This window comes from Bubalus kerabau, chromosome 13, assembly GCF_029407905.1.
Source record: "Bubalus kerabau isolate K-KA32 ecotype Philippines breed swamp buffalo chromosome 13, PCC_UOA_SB_1v2, whole genome shotgun sequence".
Taxonomy (NCBI): domain Eukaryota; kingdom Metazoa; phylum Chordata; class Mammalia; order Artiodactyla; family Bovidae; genus Bubalus; species Bubalus kerabau.
This window is the reverse complement of record NC_073636.1, coordinates 29892191-29917883: the sequence shown is the minus strand read 5'-3', so window position 1 is coordinate 29917883 and position 25693 is coordinate 29892191. Positions and strand designations below refer to the sequence as shown.

Sequence of the window (25693 nt, the reverse complement as noted above, 5' to 3'; positions counted from 1 at the left end):
TGGTAACATTCCATGTGTTGATCAAGGTGGTAATTACATGAATTGGTCTAAATTCACTGAACTATATATGCAAGAGCTGTATTATTTCATCATATGGAAATCATTTCCCAACAAAGTTGATGTAAGAAAAAAATCCAAATGACAGAACAAACTGTAAAATAACTGAAAGTGTAGGCTTCGTATTTTATTTCCCGTGAAATGAGTCACACCCCTTGTTTGAACTGTTTTCAGAGTGAAAGACATCCAGAGTGTGTACTTAGACACAACTTTCTGCGACCCAAAATACTATCAAATTCCTAGTCGGGTACGTCTCCTTGGAGCACAGCTGTATTTCTTAAGAGGGTGGTTTGGGGTGTAACAGATGGGATGTTAATTGTTCCTGTTGCCGTGGGTGTCTGGGAAGCCCGGGCGTGGAGCAGTGTTAACTGCCTTTGAACCCTCCTGCCCAGGAGGAGTGTCTGCGTGGAATCATGGAGCTGGTCCGAAGCTGGATCTCACGGAGCCGCTACCACGTGGTGTGGCTGAACTGCAAGGCTGCCTATGGTTACGAGTATCTCTTCACCAACCTCAGCGAGGAGTTTGGACTCCAGGTACCTGACGACTCTTTTCTTTTCTGTTGCTCTGAGCTTCCATCCTCCCCTCTCGTCTCCTCCCCTTCCTCATGCCCGCTCCCAGCATCCCCCAGACTGAAAACCATAACAGATGAATGCAGTCTTTAATTATTTAATTTATTTTTGGTTGTGCTGGGTCTTGGTTGCTGTGTGGGGTTTTCTCTAGTTGTGGCAGGCTGGGGCTACTCTTCACTGCGGTGCACGGGCCTCTCCTTGCAGAGGTTCCTCTTGTTGTGGCGCGCAGGCTCCGGGGCACGCAGCCTTCAGTAGTTGTGGCACCTGGGCTCAGCAGTTGTGCTGCACAGGCCCAATAGTTGTGGCGAATGGGCTTAATTGCTCCGTGACATGTGGAATCTTCTTGGATCAGGGATCAAACATGTGTCTCCTGCATTGGCAGGTGGATTCTTCACCACTGAGCCAGCGGGGAAGCCCTGAGCACAGCCTTTGTCATCTTTATTTGCTTCCTCTTGGGAGAATGGACAGTGGGAAGAGCCCTTTGGTGAGAAGTCCCCTAAAGGACGTATTTTTTTCAAAATCGCGGGTCATGAAATTTAGTGTTTGTGACCAGCAATGAGAATACATTTGAACTAGGAAATATCTGAGGGGGTTGCTTACAGTTAAGAGTAATGACTGTCTTGTGAAAATTTACGTCAGGAATCAGACACATGCCTATCTAGACCTTCCTCAAGTTAACCACAGGGCTTTGTCCTGCTAAGTCCATTGCTTACCATTAAGTCAAAAATTCCTTTAATAGCCAAGACCCACTGAACATCATAGCTTAGCCTCATCTACCTGAAATGTGCTCCGAACATAGATTAGCCTACAGTTGGACAAAACCGTCTAACACAAAGCCTATTTTAAATGAAGTGTTGGGAGTCTCGTGTAACTTATTGAATGCTGTAAGTGAAAACCAGAATGGTTGTGTGTTCTGGACATACAACCATTCTGGTTTTCACTTATAGCATACAATAAGTGTGTGAGCTGTTCACCCTCATGATTGCATGCCTGGCCAGGGGCTGCGGCTCTGCCTCTGCCCAGTATCCTGAGAAAGGAGTGTGCCACAAATCGCCAGCTTGGGAAAAGATCACAATTCAAAAAATATTTTTTACTGGAGATCATGGTCAAAAGTGTATGGAGAATACTGTCCTAGGGCACTAAGCCTCTTCCCCTTGAAGGAAACATGTCAGGTTAGGCTGGGAGTCAATATTCACCTGTCCCTTCCATGGGAGCTGAGTGCTGGGCTTTTGGGAACCCCGGCAACAAGGTGAGCAGAGTGCTTCTGGCAGTGCCCACGGCCCCTGAGAGAAGATGGATTTTTGGTGGTGGCTCTGAACAAAACAAATGCTGGAACGAGTTGGACGTTTAAATTCTGCTTCATTTGGCACCTTTTATTGATCCTCTGGTTAACAGACTTCTGCCATGAACTTAACTTATATACAACACAATTTAGTAAAACTAAAAAGGTTTGAGTCTTTTATATTTGAAATTTAAACAATTTCTGCCACTGTCCATAAGCCTTACTTCCTAAGTCCTTCTTTCCTTAATTTCTTCCTTCCTTAAGTTTTCCTGTCCAAATATTTTTGGCATAAAGCTCCCAATTCTCCATTTTGGGACAGATTTGCTTTCATTCTGAGATTGTGGTTCGTATGTGTTTTTGGTGTTAAAATGGCCTTTTAAATAAAAATCACAGTAATTATATGTTGTGTGTGTGCGCAAACTTGCATAGTTTACAGTCTGCTTTTTTTCCCCCTCATGTCCTTTCTTGGCAAAATATAAAGCTAGCCACCAGTTGTCAATCCTGAATTTATTTTGTAAATTTCAGTGGTGTGTGAAATCTACAAGACTGGAACTCCAGCTCTGAGGCCTGGCAGGGAGAAACCCTGGGCCTAGGAAGTGCCCAGGGATGGTGGAGAGGAGGCAGGTCCTAGGAAAGTGACCCTGGAGTGAGCCCTCTTGCCAGTCTCTTAATCCCTCTGTAGGGAACAGAAACAACTTTAGAGACAAGGGAGTATAGGGACTTCCCTGGCGGTCCAGTGGTTAAGACTCTGCACTCCTGGTGCAGGGGGCACAGGTTCGATCCCTGGTTGAGGAACTAAGATCCTACATGCCTGGTGGGAAAAGAGCACACAGAAAAGGGGAGAAAAGTGAGGTTTTTTGTCAGAGGGATCTGAGAGATGAGATCTGAGGGTTGATTTATAGCAACCTCTTCAAGCACCTTCATTTTCGTGCGGATGAAAATTTCCCTGTCTCTCTGTACATCTCAGAATTTACCTCTTTTTATCTTCTTAGGCCAGAAAAATCCATTTGTTGTTTCTTCTTGTTAGACATTAGGAAAACAGGCAGCGAGAGGAATAAGGCTAAGTCACAGTCAGGCTTGGATTCTTTCTACACCTGTCTGGGTATTTAATTTCCACACTGATTTAACATTAGTCTAATCTGTTTTGTTATTCAGACTTCAAAATTAGAATGCTTTGGGGAGGGTGCCATTTCATTATCCTTATATCAATTTAGGTACTTGTTGTTTACTCTAAAATACCCAGAAGATTTAAGTAAAACCGACATGTTGGTTTTAACAATTTAAAATGTATTAGCTTTAAAATTCTGAAGGTGGCTGAGCTTTGTTCTGTTTTGCTTTGTTGCATCTGCCAGAGTCCTCCTTTCACCCAATAAAGAAGAGTGTGGAAAGGGAGGATCTGGGTCTCTGCTTCCTCTTCCTGCTGGCCTCCCCTCCTGCCAGCTGCCGGTATACAGCATGTTGTGTGTGTTTTGTGAGCAAGTGAGTCCTTTTCTAAACATTTTATTTACTTATTCATTGGTCATGCCTCACTGCTTGCAGACTCTTAATTCCCTGACCAGGAATCGAACCTGGGCCCTGGCAGTGAAAGCACCAAGTCCTACAGACTAAACCTGCTAAGGAATTCCATGAGCAAGTGACTCTTTTTTAAAAATTATTATTAAATTATTTATTTATTTAATTTTTTGTTTAACTGGTTCTTCATTGCTGCTCTCAGGATTTCTTTTTTGCGATAAGTAGGGTTAACCTTGGAGAAGGCAATGGCAACCCACTCCAGTACTCTTGCCTGGAAAATCCCATGGATGGAGGGGCCTGGTGGGCTGCAGTCCATGGGGTCGCTAGGAGTCGGACATGACTAAGCAACTTCACTTTCACTTATCACTTTCATGCAAAGGAGAAGAAAATGGCAACCCACTCCAGTGTTCTTGCCTGGACAATCCCAGGGACGGGGGAGCCTGGTGGGCTGCTGTCTATGGGGTCGCACAGAGTCGGACACGACTGAAGCGACTTAGCAGCAGCAGCAGGGTTACCCTTCATTGCAGTGTGCGGGCTTCTTATTGTGGTGCCTCTCTTGTTACAGAGCACAGGCTTTAGGCAGGCTTCGGTAGTTGAAGCCCTCGGGCTCAGGTGTTGTGGCACACAGACTTAGCTGGTCCGCTGGATGTGAGATCTTCCTGGATCAGGGATCAAACCCTTTTCCCCTGCATTGGAAGACAGATTTTTATCCACTGTACCACTAGGGAAGTCCAGCAAGTGATTCTTGATTGTTTTCGTCTGCTATGTACACTGCAATAAACCCAATATTTAGAATACAGCATGATGTAGAACAGATGTACAAGAAATATGAATTGAATGACTTGATGGACGGATCCAATGAAATCCACCAGCCAAGTCACCACACTTTTCACTGCCACCCACAATGGGCAGTAATGCTGATTGCACAGCATGGGTTCTCGATGTCCTGGCAGATACTAAAAGGCATTGAAAGAGTTGAAAACTAGGCTTTGAGGAAGAAGAAAGAGTTATTTTCTAACTGGATGATTTACCCCTGCCCGATTTACCCTTGAATACTTTATTTACAGGAAATACAATTCCAATAACGTGCTTATTTGTGTTGTTTTCCTCAGGTTCATGTGGATAAACTAGACATGTTTCGAAACATGCCTGACATTCTCCATCATCTGACAACAGACCGTGACACTCAGATCCACGCGTGTCGACATCCAAAGGTACATGGTGAACTCTTTTTCTTACTGTTTGTATGATTCACAGAAACCAGAATTTTAGATTCAGAAGGAACCTCAGAAATTCCATTTTCTAGGCTCTTCAATTTCCAAATGTGAAAAGTGAGGCTGAGATCCCAGTATTAGATCAGGGTCATGCAGCATTACATCACTATATTCCATTATCATAAACCTAATTAGTAAATAGACACAGATACTTGTAATTTCTAATGAAATATATTTATACAATTGATATATGTTTATTTGTAATGAATTATGTAACGAACAATTTATTTGTAAGGAAAGTAGTAACATTAGAGCTTATAATTGAAAATTTAACAAAAGGTAATCACCATCCATTGTGGTTTACTTTTGAAACTCATGACACATGCATATTTATAAACTTTATTTTTTTATCATTTGAGGTAAATATCTAAATATAACTTTGCTTTGATTTTTTTTTTTTTTTAATTTTTTGGCCACACCACACGGTATACAGGATCTTAGTTCCCCAACCTGGGATCAAACCCTTGCCCCCTGGATTGGAAGTGTGGTGTCTTAATCACTGGAGCATCAGGGAAGTCCCTTAAATTTGGAAGTAGTTACGTGTATTGGTGATCCAGTTTCAAATGAATATTTTTAGTGTCTTTCAAACTCACTGGTAATTGACTTTCTGATGCCATCATAGAACTTCCTTCTCTTATTAACTGCCAGGGATTCAATTTTGAATTTGGCTTTAACAGTTCCATTTTAATTTATATAGTCATTCAGTGTAACTCAACTACTAATTAGTGACCGTCAAATGCAGGGGGTTTGTGTGATCATAATTTTTCTCTAAATTTTTAATCTTGGCATTCAAATGCTGAGTAATTTTTATTTTAGTAAATAGCACATTTATACATTTGGATAATCACTGTAGTAGTAATACTATGTAACTCCATCAGCCAAAATCCTAAAGTTTCTTTGCCCTAAAGTAAAGCAAAATTTAAAAAAAAGATTGTTATTCATACCATGGAGTATTCTATTTCAAACCACCTTAGGGGAGAGATACGAGCTAAGAAATTCTTTTGATGATTGTTCAGCTGCATATTATAATTTACATCATGAATTTACTTCATCATTTTGTTTATGTATATATACACACAAACACAGACACACACCATGCAGTTATTTAATGGATGGATAAAAATAATGTTGATACCAAGTAGAAACTGTTTTGTCCTTTTTCTGTGGGACTTGTAGTCTTTTCCCCACCAACACCCCATAAATGTCTTAATTGGCAGATTTCTTTTTGCTTGGTATAGAAAATGTCAACCCACTCCGGTATTCTTGTCTGGAAAACTTCATGGTTGGAGGAGCCTGGTGAGCTACAGACCATGGGGCTATAGAGTCAGACGTGACTGAGCAACTGAGTGCTACACTTTGTATAGTTGATGTACAATATTACATGTTGCAGGTGTACAATATAGTGATTCACAGTTTTTAGAGGCTGCACTCCATTTATAGTTATTATAAAATATTGGCTCTGTTTCCCCATGCTGTACAGTATGTCCTTGTAGCTCATTTTATACCTAATAGTTTATACGTCTTAATCCTCTACTCCTGTCTGCCCCTCCCCCTCCCCTCTCCCCACTGTTAACACTAGTTTGTTCTCTGTGTCTGTGAGTCTGCTTGTTTTTTGTTATGTTCATTAGTTTGTTGTATTTTTTGCATTCTACAAATAAGTGATATCATATAGTATTTGTCTTTCTGTCTGACTTATTTCACTTAATACCCTACAAGTCCATGCACATTGTTGCAAATGGCAAAATTTCATTCTTTTCTTACGGCACATTATCAGCATTAGTTGAGGTGATAATGCTCATTTTGTATTATTTTTTTCTTGTCTAACTTTCTATTTTGTATTGGGGTATAACCAGTTAACAGCGTTGTGATAGTTTCAGGTGAACTGTGAAGGGACTCAGCCATACATATACATGTATCCATCCTCCCCCAAACTTCCCTCTCATAGCTCATGGTGTATATATGTACCACATCTTGTTGCTTCCACATGTTGGCAATTATAAGTAATGCTGCTGTGATCACTGGGGTGCATATATCTTTTCAAATTAGTGTTCTTGTTTTTTTTTTTCCCGGATGTATACCCTGGAGTGGAATCACTGAGTCATATGAGCACCTCGTCCTCTTCATCCGGATTCCACTGTGTTAACACCCCCATGCCTTCTTCCTGGCAGCCTCATCTCTCTCTCCTGTGTGTGTGTAACCAGCACGCCACTCCCCCCCAACTCCCCACCAACCCATCTGAGTCATGACACTTCACTATAAACAAGGACATTCTCCTATATGACCACAGTACAGTTCTCACACTCAGGAAATTCAGCATTGATACAACACTGTTGGATGTGATGTCGTCCATATTCAAATATCCAGTTGTCCCAATTGTGTCCTTTATGGCTTGTGGAGGGAGAAGCAAGGCTGTCCAGGATTTAAAGAAATATATATTTATTTATTTGGATGCACCGGATCTTAGCATGGCATATGACCTCTCAGTTACGGCATGTAGGAACCAGTTCCCTGACCAGGTATGGAACCTGGGCCCCCTGCATTGGGAGTGTAGAGTATTGGCCACTAGACCACCAGAGAAGTCCCCAGGATATTATTTAGAATCATGTGTTGCATTCACTCAGATCTCCTTAGTTTCTTTTGATGTAAATCAAGTAAATCTCCAGTCTTTTGCTTTTCTTTCATTACAGCGACATTTTTGAAGAGCCCAGGCCAGTTATTGTATGGAATGTTCCTCACTTTGGACTTACCTGTTTCCTCATGTCTCTCTGTCTATTATCTATGTCTGAAAATCCATCTATGTTTGTTTTTGAGACCCTGCCTACAAACAGATTTGTTGAAAATGTTAAAACTGATTTTTTAAAAAATGTTTTTAGGCAGAGGAATATTTTCAGTGGAATAAGTTACCATGTGGCATTACTTCCAAAAATAGAATTCCACTCCACACAATCAGCATTAAGCCATCTACCATGTGGTTTGGAGAAAGAACCAGAAAAACCAACATCATTATGAGGTAAGCAAGCAGTGTCTTTGGAGAGAAACCTTGTTGTTCAGTCACTAAGTCATTTCTGACTCTTTGTGACACCATGGACTGCAGAACACCAGACTTCCCTGTCCTTCATCATCTCCCAGAGCTTGCTCAAACTCATGTCCATTGAGTTGATGATGCCATCCAAACCATTTCATCCTCTGTTGCTCCCTTCTCCTCTTGCCTTCAACCTTTCCTAGCCTCAATGTCTCTTCCAGTGAGTTGCCTCTTCATATCAGGTGGCCAAAGGATTGGAGCTTCAGCTTCAGCATGAGTCCTTCCAATGAATATTCAGTCAGGATTGACTGGTTTGAACTCCTTGCAGTCCAAGTGACTCTCGAGTCTTCTCCAGCACCACAATTTGAAGGCATCAATTAAATCAATGGTTTAAATGCAGTCTAGCCTAAACCCACTCCAGTATTCTTGCCTGGAGAATCCCAGGGACAGAGGAGCCTAGTGGGCTGCCATCTATGGGGTCGCACAGAGTCGGACACGACTGAAGCAACTTAGCAGCAGCAGCAGCAGCCTAAGCCCAAGAAGAGAATACATTACAATTGTGGAAAATAACCTCTGAAATTTAAACTCTGTTTGAACTAAAGAAATGCTGCTTCCAAACCTATCTATTGGCCAGTATCTCCCAGGGTCTACCTGCATTAGACAGACAAGAGGGTTAGATTTGAGGTGTCTTGCTTGGCGGGGAGTCATGAATGGATGTTGTAGGAAGTAGAGCCCTTGGTGGAGTAGAGGAGCCCCACACTGATCATTGTGTTTTAGCACATTTCCTTAATGTTCGCTCCTCAGAATGTCTACAAAAATTTATATTTCTGGAAAGGATTCTCCCCTGTGCCAGGAAGAAATTACTGATGATAGGATGATTTCACACTGCAGTAGCCTACATGAAAATACTTGAAGTTTAGAACTTAGTTTTGATCAAGTGACCTTTAATTTTGTGTTTGCATCTCCCACCAGGACTGGAGAGAGTTCCTACAGAGCCTGCTTTTCTTTTCATTCCTCCTACAGTGAGGTAAGAGGATCCCATAGGCTCAGAACCTCGGCAGCCTTCATGGCTTCTGGGGGCATCTCTTTTTCTACTGCTCAAGGTGGGCTGTGGCTTTTCCTAAAGAAATGCAGGGAAGACATCTCAGTGTATGAGGTATGTCACTAAGTCTAAAGGAAATTGCTGATCATCACCATTTTCAACCTAAACATTAAAGAAAACATACGATTAAGGTGTTCTCTCTGCCTTGCTTTCTAAATTTATTTGAAATACCCCACTTCAGTTCTGTTTGTCATAAAAGCATCGTAAATCTTACACAGCACATGGGACTATATTCACTGACTTGTGATGACCTATAATGGAAAAGAATCTGAAGCTGTACACCTGAAGTGAACACAATACTGTAAATCAGCTATAGTTTAATAAATAAAATTCAAAGGCTAACAGACAAAAAAAAAGTGTCCCTAATGAAGTCATAGTTAAGGTAAAATACTCCATTATACAACACAAGGAATATAGTCAGTACTGTATAAGTGGAGTATAACCTGTTATGAATCACTACATTGTATACCTATGACATATAATACTGTACATAAACTATACTTCAATAAAAAAATTGAAAAAAAATCTTAAATCTTCTTTGAAGGAGTACTTCAATAAAAAGAAAGACTGAAAAAATATCTTAAATCTTATTTGAAGGAGCACTGCAGATAAAACCTCATGATAAGCTGCCTGGTACTGGCCAGATTCTTGGCCCCTTCTGGATTTTGATGGTACTGAAAAGCCATTTACAAAATAGTCCTCAATATTCAGAAGTGTGGAAGAACAAAGCTGATTTGGGTATACACTCTGTCCTGAGTAAGGATCAGTATAGCAGAATTACTCAGTTGAAGAGGACTTAATATGGTTATGTGAGGATACTTTTTATATAGGATATTGACCTACTAGGATGGAAGCCTGACATATGTAATTTATTTGCAAAATTCTCAAGCATTTCCAAAGTAAATGCTAGCATCTTACAAGTGCAGGGGTTCAGTAATTTCATATATGGGAGAAAAAGCGAGATCAAAGCTGGCTTTTTATGATACTTTGTCATATATGATTGTAGTTTTGCCACTGCTGCACTTAATGCATTTCCCTGATAATGGTTATTTTTCGTATTGGAGCTACACAGATACAGCTCTGCAGCAGTGAGCTGTGGGCATGGTAGTGATTTGAACAGCTCCAGGCAATGACATTCTTAAAAAAAAAAAAAAATTTATTGAAGTATAGTTAGTTTACAATGTTGTGTTAGTTTCTAATGTATAGCAAATTCACTAATGTTTAGTGATTCAGTTATTTGACACACATACATTCTTTTTCAGATTCTTCTCCCTTAATAGGTTATTACAAAATACTGGATATAGTTCCCTGTGCTACAGCAAGTCCTTGTTTATCTATTTAATACATTATAGTGTGTATCTGTTAATCCCAAATTCATAATTTATACCTCTGCCGCCCCCTTTCCCCTTTGGTAACCATAGGTTTGTTTTCTATATCCTTTCTCCCTCCCCCCGCCCCCAAGTATTATTGATTCTCATTATTCGTAGATTCCTTATTACAAACCCGCCTGTTTACTGACACTTGTATGAACCCTTACATCAGTGTGCATGGTGCTCTGTGGTCCTTTGCACACATGTACACCCGGGAAGCAAAGGATTGGACTCGCCTGACACGCACATTCCTGACTCAGGTTACACATGGTGGTCTCCTGCCTTCATGTTTCAGCTCGTAGACTGTAAACAAGTGTCCTTTAAACTATTTACTGCTACATTTTCCATATTTTTGTGCTTTTGGGGTGATTTTGTTGTTTGAAAGAGCCCCCAGGTGTAATGCTGAAGTGCTGGCAAGTGTTCCTAAGCGCAAGGAGGCTGCAGTGTGCCTTATGGAGGAGGTACCTGTTTGATTTTTGTTCAGTTGTGACTTACAGAGCCACTGGCCATGAGTTCAGTGTCCATGGACCAAAAGTATATATTATGTAAGATATCTTTAAAGAGAAACTCACATAAAGCAAGACTGTGTATTTGATTGGTTGACAAAGTGCTGTGACTAGAGGCTCACAAGAACCCTGTAGTTACTCCACCAGGAACAGCGGTCCACTGTTTGCAGTGACTTTATGGACAAGCAGGAGAGTGTACTGGGTGTCTGTCTCCCTGAACTGTTTCTGGTGTGTAGGTTTGACCTTCCTTTCCTCATTCTTATTCCCTTCAAAAGCCTCAGATTTCTACCAGCCTCAACTTTGGACAATTGTACAAATCATATAGGTTGTGGGCAGGTAACAATGGTTTTTCATTGCATGCCTGCTCTCAAAGTGCAAATGAAATTGTTTATGAAAAGTAGCCAAAGAATGGATCTTTGTCTTTCCCCCAGGCTTAATTAAGGTTCCCGTTTTGTTTTAAACCAGTTATTAATAATTGCTGAGTTCCCTACCTCTTGTGGTGCTTTACTTGAAAAAGTTGAGTGCTAATACTTACTTTGTGCCTCAGTCTCCCCATGTGCAGAAAGAAAAAAAAAAAAATCTTTGTGTTGCCATGACGACCAACTCCTAATAGTTTTATTGAATATTTAACCATGTGCTAGGTATCAGGCTAAGCACATCACACGCGTTATGCCATTTATATGCTTAGATGAAGAATCGAAGAGACATGAGGTAACTTGACTGAGATCAATCACAAGCTCACCAAGATCTAGTAAGTGACAAAGCAGAAGCCTGTCTGGGTTGTTAAGAGATGTTTTGAGGAGGTTCTTGTTTAGCATTCCGAGCTTTGCAGAGGGTATTCATGACATGACATGTTTGCATGTCATTGTCCTTGTTTAGAATAAATCCTGAGAACAAATTAGGCAATCTCAAAGGTGTAGTTCCTCTTGGTGTATTCCTAACAATTTCATGTCAGAGGAAAGGAATGGAGTTTGAAGACCTTGTTTCCTTGTGCATATTAAATACTCAGCTAAATTCCAGCTTCCTGGAAGGAGAGGTATTTACTATGGGTGAGTGACCTAATGGGTCACTATGGGTAAGGAAACTAATGTCGTGTGAAGGACAGAATCTCTGAATCCCAGTCATCAGTTTCTCACACCTTACTGGCAGCCAGAATCACTGCTTCCCAGGCCCCATGCAGCTTGGTGTTAGGGGATCTTTGGGGGATAGGGCCTGCACTTTGTGCATCTCTTCTTGAAACGGCCCAGACACTCCCCGGGTGCAGCCGACATTGGGAGCCACAGTCTTGAGAGACTTTAGCTTCTCCTTGCTTCGCTCTTCTTTAACAGCCAGGGTTTTCATGGGAAAGATAACTTGATGCATTTTGTTTTCCTTCTTCCAGATTAAAGATTTCTTGAGCTACATCTGTCCCGTGAATGTCTATCCAAATGTCATCCCGTTGGGCACAACTATGGATAAAGTTAAAGAAATGTGAGTGGACTACCTGGGGCATTTATGTTGTTGAATGGGATGGACCTAGAGAATAGTTTTGGGCTGAAAGTGGGAGCAAGGATGTGAAACAGGCTAGTTTAGGGGCACATGGGCTTTCTTCAAGCAAGTGTGTTCTACATAATCCTAAAGGCTTCTGGGAATCTGGCAGAAGGAAGCTGTTGCAATACTGAAATTCCCTGAATGCCAGAAGGTGTTCCTCTATAAAGACCTGCTTTTCTGCAGTGCAAGAACAAAGAGAAAAGTTTTGCTCTCCCCAGTCCTACAATTAGAGATGGAGGTCTACTAGGTTGTTTAAATGCTCGTATTTACCACTTTGTTATAGGAAAGTAATTTTTGATTATTAAACATTGCTTTTCTGCTTTTAACAGTAGTGGCTCCCGCCCCCCAGTCAGGTTTTCATAACCTCTGTAACACTTACATTCCAGCAGCTTTTCCAACAGGAAAAATAACATGTTTGTATTATTTCAGCTTAAAGCCTTTATGCCGATCTTCCCAAAGTACTGAGCCCAAGTACAAACCACTTGGAAAACTGAAGAGAGCTAGAACAATCCACCTAGACCCAGGTAGGAAGAATGACCCTGGCATCATGGATATGGGTTTCCCTGCAAGGCTGCTTTTCAGGGTGTTCTGGTCTGGGGAAAGCTGTCTTTGTGGTGTCTTCTGAAGTGTAAAAATTTAACTGTTAATGAAGTCCAATTTATCTAATTCCTTTTATAGCTTTTGCTTTTGGTGTCATATCTAAGAAAAACTATTGCTTAATCCAAGATCATGAGGATTTACTATCATATTTTATCATTTCTGGGTCAATTTTGACTTTTCCTTATTATAGGTTTTATTTTCTCACCTTTCTACACACCTATTGGGTGCCATAACTACATAATGGTATATCTGATGTTTGTCATTGTACATTTATTTTGAACTTTTCAGTTGTATAAATATTGTGATGAACATTATATGTTAAATCTATTTCACAGCTCTCATTATTATTGGGTTAAATTGAACTGTAGAAATTACAGTGTTTATATTGTCATAGCATAGAATAATATCAAAATAAACTTCTAATAGCATAGAAATTTTACTTTTTTTCAGACACATACAGGTGAGTTAATGTGAAAATGTTCTGACAGATTAGAGTTGAAACATACCACGATACTGTTATAGTCACTGATTCAGAACATGAAGCTGTCCAGCTTTAGAGGTGATACAAACACATTCCACAGAAAGGTAACTTTGGCACACTGTGAAGGAGCTGTAACAAATGTATTAATCCCTGGCTTAAAATAAAGCCATAACTTGGACATTAGGATGACTACAGATACAGCAGCTAGACATCTTACGTCACCCTGAGTCCTTTAGAAGATGAGAAGATATAAACAGTTGCTTGTTTGAACAATTATCAGTTCTAACAGAACCCTGGACTTTAAGAGCTGGGTTTCGTCCCTCAATCTGCCGGTCTGGTTTCTTGACCTTCGCGTTGTCACACACCTCCAGGCCTGTCTCCTCAGTGCTAAGATGGGAAGCTCGATGATGGTTCCTATACCTGCCCCCCTACCCCATTAAAGCAGCTTTAAAAAATGTAGTTTTAAGCTATACCCTTTGTCACTGGGAAAATAGTTAACTTATAATTACCTGCGTCTTAACACCAGCTTCAGCACTAGAATAGTAAGTTACCCTATCCAGTAAGCAGTCTCATGAGCATTCCGTTTCATTCTTCAAACTTAGGTACCATCTTCCCTAATTCCCTGCCTTGTCATTTTCACTTACGTAAAGTACATTCTCTATGTAAGATTTCCTCATTTTCAGGATGTAAGTGGACAAGGCTCACTTCAGGCAAGTGCAGCATGCTTGAGACAGTAACGTGACACCAGACGTGGCTTATTCGGCATTTTGGTTAAAGTCTCCTGTTCCTCCCGCCCCCTGGTGTGTCTAGTGGCCTTGTGCACTTGGCACAGGCTGCATGGCAACGAGCAGACACTGGGTGCTACTCACGGTCCTGGGGGCCGCTGGGATGGCAGGATCAAGGTGCTGGCAGGTCTGGGTCTTGGTGGGGGCCCACTTCCTGGCTTGTACCACCTTCTCACTGTGCACACACATGGCCTTTCCTTTGTACATGGGCCTAGAGAAAGTGAGAAATCTGCTTCCTCTCCTCACAAAGACACCAATCCCATCGTATGTGTCCCCCCTCCCCCACCATGAGCTAATTAGCTTCTAAAGGTCCCACCTCCAAATACCATTGTGGAGTTAGAAATTAAGAATTTTGAAAGGACCACAGACATTTAGCCTGTAACATGCATGAATTAACAGATATCAAAAAATTTTCATAGAAGGAAAACTTTAGAAAAAAATTGTCTTTTTATTAAATCAGCCAATGCATTGAACATCTACTGGCTGCAGAGCACAAAGAGTTTGCAAATGTCTCTCCTAGTGTAGATGGTTTCAAAGCCGAACTGATGTAGAGAATCAGCTGTAGAACTTAAAAAATAAATTATTCGGCCCTACTTTCAGGGAGTGAGTAGGTCTGAAATGAAACATAGAAAGCTATTTTGTTTAAAAAGCTTTCCAGGTAAGAACCACTGATTAAGACTCTGTGGTCTTATTTGGGGCACGCAGATCTCTAGTCTCAACTCCCTGCCTGGCTTTATGACAAGCTAAAGGCTGGTAGTCAGGTCAGACTGTTCAGAATAATAAGCGGCCTTTTAACTTCTCCTGGAAGAAGAGTGAATTCCCATTATTTGCAATTCTACAAATTTAAAAATGCAGCTAAGTGCTGCAAATTGGATTTTTAATTAAAAGCATGAATTGGTTCCTTCTGCATTCTGTCACCTACACACCTGTTCTGTTTGTCTCACAGAGGAGGAAGACGACGATGGTCTCTTTGATGATCTTCTGCTGGCACCTTTAAGGCACAAGGTTCCAAACCAGCAGACTCTTCACCCTGAGGTATTTCCCACGCCTGCTATATCACAAAACCAGCCTGAGAAAAGGAGAGAAAGCACAGGGTGCTTCAAAGCAGAGAGTATGCCAACGTTCCTTTGGGCAAACTTTATAGATTGTGAGGAATCCAACAGTGAAAGTGAAGAATCAGAAGTTCTAGGATCAGCTCAAGGAGACACGGGTCCTGTCTTCCAGCCCCAGCAGAGGGCTGATGGGGAAGTACCGCAGTGGGAAGTGTTCTTTAAAAGAGATGCCGAAGGCACAGACGACTGTTTGGAAAACCTCCCATCTTCCACAGAGGCGGGGAGCTCCCAGTCCCCAAAGCTTTTCAGCGATTCTGATGGGGAATCAACGCACATTTCTTCCCAGGCCTCCTCTCAGTCAACACACATATCAGAACAAGGAAGTCAAGGCTGGGACAGCCAATCGGACACTGTTTTGTTATCTTCCCAGGACAGAAACAGTGGGGATGTTAGCTCCTTGAACAAAGGGGTCTATAGGCCAGGAATCAAAGAGAATATTCCTGCCCCTCAGCCAGCACAAAATGTGCTTTGCCTAAAGGCCACTTACTCGGATTCCAAAAGCGGAGATCAAGACGTAAATATGCTTCCTAGTGCTGGAGAAACCACCACTCTAAGTGGTAGCAAACAGATGCTTCAGGAGAAAAGGCCATTGACTCTTAGCAGCAGTGCAGATTCACAAAGCTCCTCTGATTTTGAAATTCCCTGCACTCCAGAAGCTGAGCTTCCTAAACAAGAACATTTACAGTATTTATATGAGAAGTTGGCAACAGGGGAGAGTATAGTCGTTGAAAAAAGAAAAGGCTTACTTCATTCTAGAGCAACCACTAAAAAATCTATACTAACAGATACCAGTCAAAATCATAATAGGTAAAAATGGAATACTTAGAAATGATCCTATTACCTAAAAGGTGGCAGTAAAGAGGAAATGGATGACCGAAAAAGCAGCACCCCATGCTTCCCTGTCTTTCACTACCTCCCAGAGTTTGCTCAAACTCATGTCCAAAACATATCAATAATTACATGGGAATAGGGGAAAAAAGTAAACCAACTATATACTACCTATAGGAAACTGACTTCAAAAGACTTGGGTAGGTGTACCAGTGAAAGAATGGGAAACTTTACCCTGTAAACATTACATAAAGATGCAGTGTCTATATTCTAATGTTAAAAGGTCCAGTTCACTGAGACAGAATCGAATCCTAAATGAGTAAGTACCTAACAACATTTAAATACACAAAGCGAAAACAACTGAAAGAAGACAAACTAATGCACGATTACAACTATAACAGAATAAGTTTAGAAAAATAAGGATATGGAAGAACAGAATGGCACCCTCAACCAACTGGATTTAACTGATAAAAGTACACTTCACAGCAGAATACAAGCTTTTCAAGTTCACACAGGACGATGTTCACTGATGGATCATATCCTAGGTCATAAACACACTTCAAACTTAAATAAGCTTGAATCTATTATTATAAATTGATGGCTACAGAAGAAAGTCAGCCCTTTACCTACCTCAGGTGTTCCATCATCTTTAAGAATATTGGGGGAAGACAGTGGTAAAATTAAAACCTAAAGAAAATACTTAAAAGGCATTCAACCTCTTTAAAATCCACCAGTAGGTTATGTATGTGCATTTAATATACTCATTCACAGATATTCATAAACACTTTGGTTTGCTGATATTTCATATTAAGAAAGCAAAAGCAGAGCTTTGACTTAAGTGGAGTCTTTAAAAATCAATTTGCAGATCAGTGAAACTGAAATGCATTATCACCATGCTGCATTGTAGATAAACCAAAAATAAGTACTGAATCCACAAGACTCATTAAGGTTATAGGACAGAATCAGTGGGAGAGGAGAATAAACTGGGTGTTCAGAGGAGCCAATACCAATGGACCTGGGAAGCCAGCCCTCTCACTTGTCCAGAAGGGAATTTTCCATTCCCAAGTGTTGGGAGAAGGATAAATCAGCCCATGTCCATTTACATGGGAGGAAACCTGGACAGTGACTTTTAAGTTTCAGCTAAGAAACTGGCACCAGAGAGGGGTAACCCAACATGATAAGGCTCAGGGCTGAGGGTTGGGGGCCTGGTGCTACTCCTTTCTGTTCTTTGAGGAATATGTTGAATCATAATTTACAGCAAGTGTCTCTGTCCTAAATTACTCAACAATTAGTTTGTTAATACATACACCAACAGAAACTGGGCTGAGCATCATCATATAGCTGCTGGCGAAGGAGCTGAAGAATGCAGAGTTTTAAGGGGACACGGAACCTTTTTTCTAGTTCAGATGCTACCCTGAGTTTTTGATAAAATACACTCTACAGACTCAGTGTGACTGGGGAAGAATTATATATTATTCTATTTTGCACAGCTCCCCTGTGAGTACCATTACCTAAATTCAACGTGAATATAAAGTCACTAGAGACTACCAGTGGCAACTACAAAATGTTTAACTCTCATAACTACAACCGGCCTATTACAGGAACCCAGAGACTTCCTTTTTAATTTTTAGCTCTAAAAATTAATTATACTTCATTATCATAAGTCACATAATCAAATGTAACTACTGTATACATTTGTACATACTCACTGACCATAAAGACTTCATCTTAACAGCTTATGATCCAAGGTGGGTGTTCAAAACATGCCTGTAAACATTCTTCTGAATATACTTGTAGTATTTTATGATCACCATCAATTTAATATTCCATATGGCCATATTTTTATTGTTTTATATGTCATTCTAGCATAATAAATGCTGGCTGAATGTATTTAATGGCTAAGAGTACTACAACAGACTTTGATCAAAAACCCTGCAGTGATCACCAAATATTTTACAGTACAGAATAATTACAGCTAATACTGATATATGGTACTTCCTTTGTAACAAGGCTTAATTCTTTCACATACTTTTTACTCCTTACAACCACCCTATGAGGTAGGCACACTTACCATCTGCATTCACAAAGGATGAGGCTAAGGCAGAGGGGTTAGTTCATTAGTAAGATGTGAAGCCAGAACTCAAACAAGACACTCAGGCACCCCAAGCCATGCTCTTAACCACTGTGCACTAAAGCCTCTCAAAAAGAACACTGGCTGTTTGAGTTTTACTTCAAGAACTGTGATGTATAAGTGAAAAAAGTTTCAAAATGCCAAGCTATATTATCACAAAAGAAACCCATGGCTAGCCACATTTCTTTAGGAATCCAGGACTCTGCAGTTTGTTTAAACTAACAGTAGAAACTGATTAAAAAAAAAAAAAAAAGTCTGCCTGAAGCTGGTCAAATACGTTAAAAGCAGTCAAGTGTAGTTTCTGATTGGGGGATGTTAATGTTAACCGCGGCAGTCTAAGCCCATTTCTTCAGTGTGTTTAGGGAAGACAGCACCAACCTCCTCGACTCATGAGAAGCACAGGAGGACACACATAGGGCCTAAGACTTGCTCAAAGGTTATCAGCTCTAATTCTAAAATTCCTCTGTACTTCCAGGCAGAACTTAGCAAAATTGTTTAAGTACTTGGTGACTAATGCTCAAAAAATTTAAGCATCCATCTACCTTATGCTAAGCACAAAATGGTACTTTAATATTCAAATGCATGAGCCATGACAATAAAAAAACTTTCTTAAAAGTAATATTTAAAAGAATGGTATAAACCTTTGGTTAATCTCAGTAACAGGTACTCAGGAATGCATCAATAATTTTCTGCCCCTTTAGCTTTACTGAAAATGACAGTAAAATATTCAGAAATACAGCTAAGGCATAATAAAAGAAAACCAAATGCTAAACTACATTTATTTTAAGAGAAACTGCTTAACTATGAGTAAGTGCAGTCTAGATTTTGTGCATATGTGGGGAAAACCCTGAGCTTACCGACTGTGTGTCAGAATCCTTTTCTGTAGATACTGAAAACAGTGCCATCAATACAACTTGAACAGTGGATTAATTTACAGCGTTAACTTGATCTAAACATTGTAAACTTGACCTAAATATTACCCTTGCATATTTGCTTGATATTGAGAGAAGAAATTCTGACAACTTAGGAAACAAGAAGCTAGATGTTGACTTAAAATAGTTAAAGCTCCTAACAGCTTCATTTAGTTTCTATTATTTTACTGCTTAAGTTCAGCTTTTTTAACGACTCACGGTTAATGCGGGTATTTAAAATGTCAAAAGCTCATTACATTTCTATTATAATAAGGACCAAATGCGAGTTTACCGAAAATAGTCATTTTTCCCTTTGTTCTCCAGCTTTACATTTCTTTAACAGAGTAGACAAGATCAAATAACTAGACAGTAAAACACTGACCAATGTTACATCTTGAACCTGTGAGAATTATAATTCAAAGTGAGTCTGGCCCCTGGGGGCAGCTGTAAATTTGTGACTTTTTTTTAAAAATCACTGACACCTTGTGACTATTTTTTTTTTAAATCAAGAAATGGCACTAAAAAAATATTTTTTTCTTTGACGCCTCCAAATTTTGGTAAGCAGATATACTCCGAGGCTCCAAACATGTAAACAATTCACCCTGTACTATGAAAAAGCAAAGTCCTGTGACAGCAATACTAACAAAGTGCAGCTTCTCCCAAGAAGAGAGGTTAGGGATTAAGATGTGAAGTGCTGCATCCCTGAAGTCAGTTCAGTTTTACCCAAGGGCTCTGCGGGTCAGGAATACCAACAGCCAGACTCAGCTGCTGTCGCTGTCACACTGTCCCAGGATCTGAGGGAGATGGAAATAGTTTTTTTCCCAACTTAGGTTTCACTATGTAGGAAAAAACAAAACAACCCCCTCGCCCCAAACAATAAATATAGTCACTTCAGTCTTCAGAGTTCAAGTAATAAATGGTCTCATAATTCAGACACACTTTGGCCAAGCCAAGTTTAGCTTTATCACATTAAAAAAATTCACGTATAAAATAAGTATCCATTCAAAATATACATCACTTCTTAAGAAAGGCATGCAGGCCCTTTATTAATTATAAAAATAATTAAATTTAGTGACAAGGAAATGTTAAAACTACCTGAAATTCAGAAGATGCAATGTTAATTATTGTGTGGAACATTATCATTACATACAGCTGCTCTAAAGAGATATTGTTTTTACTGTGGAGACCAGAGGTATTCAGCAGAGATCGCCTGATTCATATTATCAAGAGGGTCCTATAAAGTGCTCCATCTCCCCTGCTTGGCACTCCAAAAGACCCTCATGACCCCATGCCCCATCCTTTCTAAGAAGTGCATCAGCCAGCCATTCTAGAATTTTAGGTAAACTTCAGATACCTTTCCTCTATAAGATTAAAAAATCTTTTACTGGTTTAGATATCCATTCCTCCTACTGGTCTAGATTGCTTCAAAGTATTAAATCAAGCTGTAATTAAATTTTTTTACATTTAATTTTAGACCTTAAATTTCTATATCATTAAGATACCAATGTTTTAATGAAAGTAGAAAATAGAGTATAATTCAGTATCACCTATTTGTCTCAAATACAAGTACAAACAGTTGTTAAGTAGGTAAACAGGAATGACAATAACAAAAATAGAACTTGTGTATTTGTCCAATTCTAAATTCAAGGTGTATGGCAAATTGAATGTTCAATCTTAGCAACTGTTACATCATCAGTTTAACACTTAAACACTGAAGGAGGCATTTCTCTATAGTCACATAGACTTCCTGTTAAGTATATAGCTGTTGATTTGCAAACAGTTTTCCCTTCACGTTTGGTATCTAACCACTGAATATGTATATGTAGAATTAGTCTATGTGACCCTACGTTCCTCTCTTCAAAAGGATCAGTAACGCATTTGGTCAATAGTCTGAAAGGTGAATTGTAAATCATCGTAGTGTATAATCTTGATAATATGAAAAGAGTCCAAAATACTTTTAAAATGTTAACATTAGAAAAAACACTATAATCGTCATAAGTTCTATTTCCTGAAAATTCAGTTGAGGTAACCTCTGCAAGTCACAGCTCCACATTTGCACACAGTTCTGGCCCTCTTTTTGGCTGGGCTGTGGTCAATAGAATCTGAAGATACATCTCCAGAACCTGGATATATAGAAAAAGAAATACAGGAGAAAGAGTCAAGACAATTCATAATGAGTTTCAAATTTTGTATCAGTTACAAGTAAGTGTGAATATTCAGAGACAAATCATTATGAAATGTCATGAAAGGATGGTGTAGGCTAGTCAGAGGTAAAGTGTTTGTTATTACCCGATATTTATGAGGATGGATTTGTGAAATGATGAAACTTACTCGTAAAATTCAATATACAAGCATTCATTTCATAAATTTCTTAAGAGCCACAAAGCAAGGTCAAATAGTAACAATATGTAAAGGGCATCATACTTAGAAAAACAGTATGTGTTTTCTTTCCTAAGCAAAGAAAACAGTAAAGCACATAAAATTAAGTGTTCACAGGAAAGCAAAGAGAATTCAATGTTCTTTTTAAAAGCCAGATTCAAGTAGAAATGGAATAAGCTCATATATGATTTACATCATATTTTCAATCTTTTGAATATACATCTTAGTAAACATTCAGAAATGTAAGGCTGAAAATTTTTTTAATTCAAGTAATATTGAAAAAATCTTATAATAAATAAACTTCTATGTGGAAGTTCTGAAAAAAGCAGGCAGCAATGTGATATAAAGAAATAGCATTACTCAGCCCCCAAGGTCAGGCAGACCTGGATTCTAGCATTAGCTCTATCAGATTAGCTTTGTGCCCTTGATTGAAAAGACAAACTCTTATAGCCTTTTTTGCCCCTTTCTATTTAGTTAGTATTTAGTTTGGTTCAGATGTTCTAAAGTCTTCTATTCTAATTAGATTTTTCACACTGAAGTTCCATCAAAGAAACTATTTGAAAATCATACCTTTCATTTGATAATCAAAAGTGAGCTCTTCTCCAGCATTGATAGTTCTCGTGGAAAATAATGCTATTCGGGGAAGACGGGTATCGAGGTTATCAATGAAAACATTGAACACCTGAAGGTTTGGGTCACACTAAAAAGGAACATGAGATCCCACTTAAGTAAAAATGACATGAATAAGCTCATGAAATCAATGAATAAGACATGAAATCATTAATTTCCCAAAGTATTAGTGTTAAATTCTATGAGAAATTAAGTGGCTTACTGTTTAGAGGGTTTTGAGGCATGCACACTGAAAAAGTGTTCCCTTACAGAAAATTTCAGACATAAACCTAGAGAAAGTAAGTTCACATACATCCACTATGCAGCTTCAAGGACTCAACATTTTTGTCATTCTAGTTTCATCTAATCCCAACTTCTTAATTGTTTCTGGAGAATTTTAATGCAAGTATTAGATAATATCATTTCACCTGTAAATATTTTAGTAAGGCATCTATATATTTTCTGCTTGTTTCTAAAATTTTTAATATTTTTGGAGAATGTTTGACAGCAGTAACTAAAATCATGGGAAGTAAAACTGCAGATAAACAGGGACTACTGTATCAAAAGTTTATTGAAAAGCCTAGAAACAGTCAAAAAAGGCCCACACAGAACATCTAGAAATAGATTATTAAAAGTAAAAGATGCTCTAGTAAGGCTTAAAGAACTGCAAGTAATTGTTATTAAAAAATCAAATCATGCAATTTCATATTGCATGGAGTTTCATTTCTTAAAATTTTTGATTGGAATTATTCATCATTTTGAGAACTCTACACTAAATTCTATAATATGCAAGAAAGATCCAGTGAATCATACTAAGAAATAAAAATGACTGTTTAATTATCCTTGAATAGAGTAACTATTTTGAAAGCATTTTATCATTAAGAAAAAATTAAATGTTTAAGTAAACCAGAAAACTAAAATGTCAGAAGGTCTCTGATATTTCATTACTCATCATAAACTAGTTTCTTGGTATAAAACCCAATAAAAGATTATCATGGGCTACCTTCCTTCTATGGCCAACTGTAAGACTTACTCTGTGAGATACATTTTCCTTATATCTATAAAATGGAGACAATGCCAATCTCACAAGCCTAAAACTTTGTTATCCATCGAGCACTAAATAGGTGTCTAATAACTCCTAACCTCCCTTATAGTTTTTATAGAGTGTAGTTTTTTAGAGTGTAAGTTTCTGAAGTTAAAGTTCTAACTGTATTCTAAATTTGTTTCAAATAGAAATTAAGAATACTAATCCATAATTTGGAAAAGTAGCCCTAAATACTTCAGTACTCTAGAAATCCTAAAATTTTATAAAAATGTTAACATGTTTACATTTTAAGAGAACACAGCAGTCTTTCTTTAGTCATGCATCCTGAATTTAGCTGTGTTAACTTCTGTAACTTATAAAGCTTTGTTAATTCTTCAACATTTTACCTCTTAACTCCTCTGGTGATTAATTTCCTTCTCTATATGAGGATAATACCTATCTTATAAAGTTGTTGGAAAGTTTAAATGAAGTAATACATGTAAAGATTCTTAAAATGGATAGTATTTGGTATGCACCTTGATGAATTTTCCTAAAAGAGCAGTAATACCAGGAATTAACAGAAAAGGCCCTTGTATAAAAATACTTTGGAAATAATGAAAAAGTATATAATTATCCCTCAAGTACAGAAAATCTTTTAAAACAGTACTAATTGTCCTGTCTGTAGTAAGTGGTCCTAGTCCTGTCTATAATAAGTATCTCTTACACTGTGATTCACAAAATGAGACACATTTCCGTATCGAGCTGCATCCACTGTGAATTCATCAGATTCATAGTCCAGATCAAAGAGATACGTGATTCCTTTGTTGTCATATAACTGGCCACGTCTCTCGGCTTCCTCACTGGTGATCACCTAAAAAGAAAAAACTGTATTATATAGCTGTTGCTGAACTGAAGAAACATTCATCCATAAATCTATTAATATATTAATGGCCTTCAAGTACATAAAAAGAAATAAAAGTGCCATCAAAATAAACATTTACCATAAACTATTCTAGAAAAACTAGATGAAAAGAGGTGGGGAAACAAGAGGAGAAAATGAGGGTGCCAAGTATGACTACTTAAATGAGAATTAGGACAACCCAACAATTATCAAGCTGAAATAGTATACTACTTTGGTTCTAATTTATTGATATGTTCACTATGTCAATACAGGAGCTACACGATAGCTCTCTGTAGAACACACCAGAATGTAAAGAACTAAGTTTACAAGTAAGTATCTGTGCTCTAAAGCATAATTTTCCTATAATTAATCTGTGTGTAGTTACAAACGGAAATTAGTTGCAAATACAGGAGAGAAGGTATGTTAAATCCACAGTTAACTGTATGGCAAGTTTAGTTTTGTAGAACAGGTGGTTTTCATGAAATTCTGCAACTCACGATCATCATCTATACAGTTCCGCTCTGAAGAACACAGCTTCACCACATGCTCAGATTAAGAAACCAAAAATGTCTCAAGTGATTCATGGTGGCAACCAAATTCAGCTGCATTTATTAAACTCAAAAAGAGAATGATTTGATTATACGAGATCCAGTCTCCTGAATAGTGATTTATAATAATCTGCCACTGTCTAAAAATTTAAGGATCAAAATAGGGATGCAATTTAACCTGAGAATTCTGGGTGAATGCAGATACTTAAAGGTGATCCAATTCCAAACAACTTCTAAAATACTGAGTTGACAACCCCAGATATGCCGTCACACTTGTATTTTTCTAGCCACAGCCTCTCCCACCATTCAGTATGGGGAAGAATGGTGCAGGGGTCAAGATTCTAGAGCCTTGGTTTTGAATCTTGGTTCTTTGTTACTATTAAGTGACCCCGGATGAGTTGCTTATTTTTCTCTGTGCCTCAGTTTCCTCCTGTGTAATAACGGAGAGAATGCTACCATGTCATAGAGTTGTTGACAGAATTCATAAGTTAAAACACAAGGTGCTTAGAATAGTATGCGGTAAATACTATCTTCTGTAGATCTACACTGCATATATAAAAACAAATTTGCTTAGTATTTGGTAATTTAGAGAACAGTCTTTGTAGCTGAGTTACAAAGGATTTGGACGTTCCTTGCTGGCGGGTGCAATACATGTTTTTATGTGTATTTTACAGTGCTTGCTCATAAAACATCCATTTACTCTACAGTCTTTCCTACTGATACAAAACTGAGTTTTGCCAACTACACATAATCATATTTGGTCAAATGGATGAAGTGAATTACAATTTAACAGTTTCCGGAGCCCAGCCTGGTACTCTGTGATGACCTAGAGGGGTGGGATGTGGGGAGGGAACCGCAAGAGGGAGGGGGTAGGGATACATATATATATGACGGATTTGCGTTGTTGTACAGCAGAAACCAACACAACATGGTAAAGCAATTTTCCTCCAATTAAAAAGTAACCATCCCTCTGCCCCCAAAGTTTCCAAGTCAGGATGTTTTTAGATCTGATTTTCAAAATTGTCTTAGGACTCTTGTGTAAAATAGCTGTCATAGTTTCAAATTTACAAATGCCAGTTCAGTGACTATGACTGGGTGTTTGTTGAAAGATGACTACTACATTTGTCATTATATATAATTTTTTGATTCATATTCAAGTT

At 38.8% G+C, this 25693-nt stretch overlaps 2 protein-coding genes across 8 annotated transcripts in view; one reads left to right on the top strand and one right to left on the bottom strand.

The window, feature by feature from the left end:
* The window catches only part of DCLRE1C (DNA cross-link repair 1C), a 44938-nt gene extending 20308 nt beyond the window's left edge, over positions 1-24630 (top strand). For 3 of the 4 annotated variants that reach the window (XM_055543876.1, XM_055543873.1, XM_055543875.1), the window contains 9 exons: positions 232-304; positions 450-590; positions 1009-1110; positions 4533-4634; positions 7568-7704; positions 8689-8743; positions 12076-12164; positions 12654-12748; positions 15037-24630. In XM_055543876.1, the coding sequence (XP_055399851.1) occupies positions 232-304; positions 450-590; positions 1009-1110; positions 4533-4634; positions 7568-7704; positions 8689-8743; positions 12076-12164; positions 12654-12748; positions 15037-16013 (1771 nt within the window). In that variant the 3' untranslated portion in view covers positions 16014-24630. The remainder of the gene's footprint in view (positions 1-231; positions 305-449; positions 591-1008; positions 1111-4532; positions 4635-7567; positions 7705-8688; positions 8744-12075; positions 12165-12653; positions 12749-15036) is intronic. The other variant, XM_055543874.1, reaches the window with a different exon arrangement.
* SUV39H2 (SUV39H2 histone lysine methyltransferase) overlaps positions 20089-25693 on the bottom strand; it is a 23187-nt gene continuing 17582 nt past the window's right edge. For all 4 annotated transcript variants that reach the window (XM_055543878.1, XM_055543879.1, XM_055543880.1 and 1 more), the window contains 3 exons: positions 23809-23955; positions 22022-22151; positions 20089-21195 (listed from right to left, as the gene is read on the bottom strand). In XM_055543878.1, coding sequence (XP_055399853.1) covers positions 21089-21195; positions 22022-22151; positions 23809-23955 — 384 coding nt within the window. In that variant the 3' untranslated portion in view covers positions 20089-21088. The remainder of the gene's footprint in view (positions 21196-22021; positions 22152-23808; positions 23956-25693) is intronic.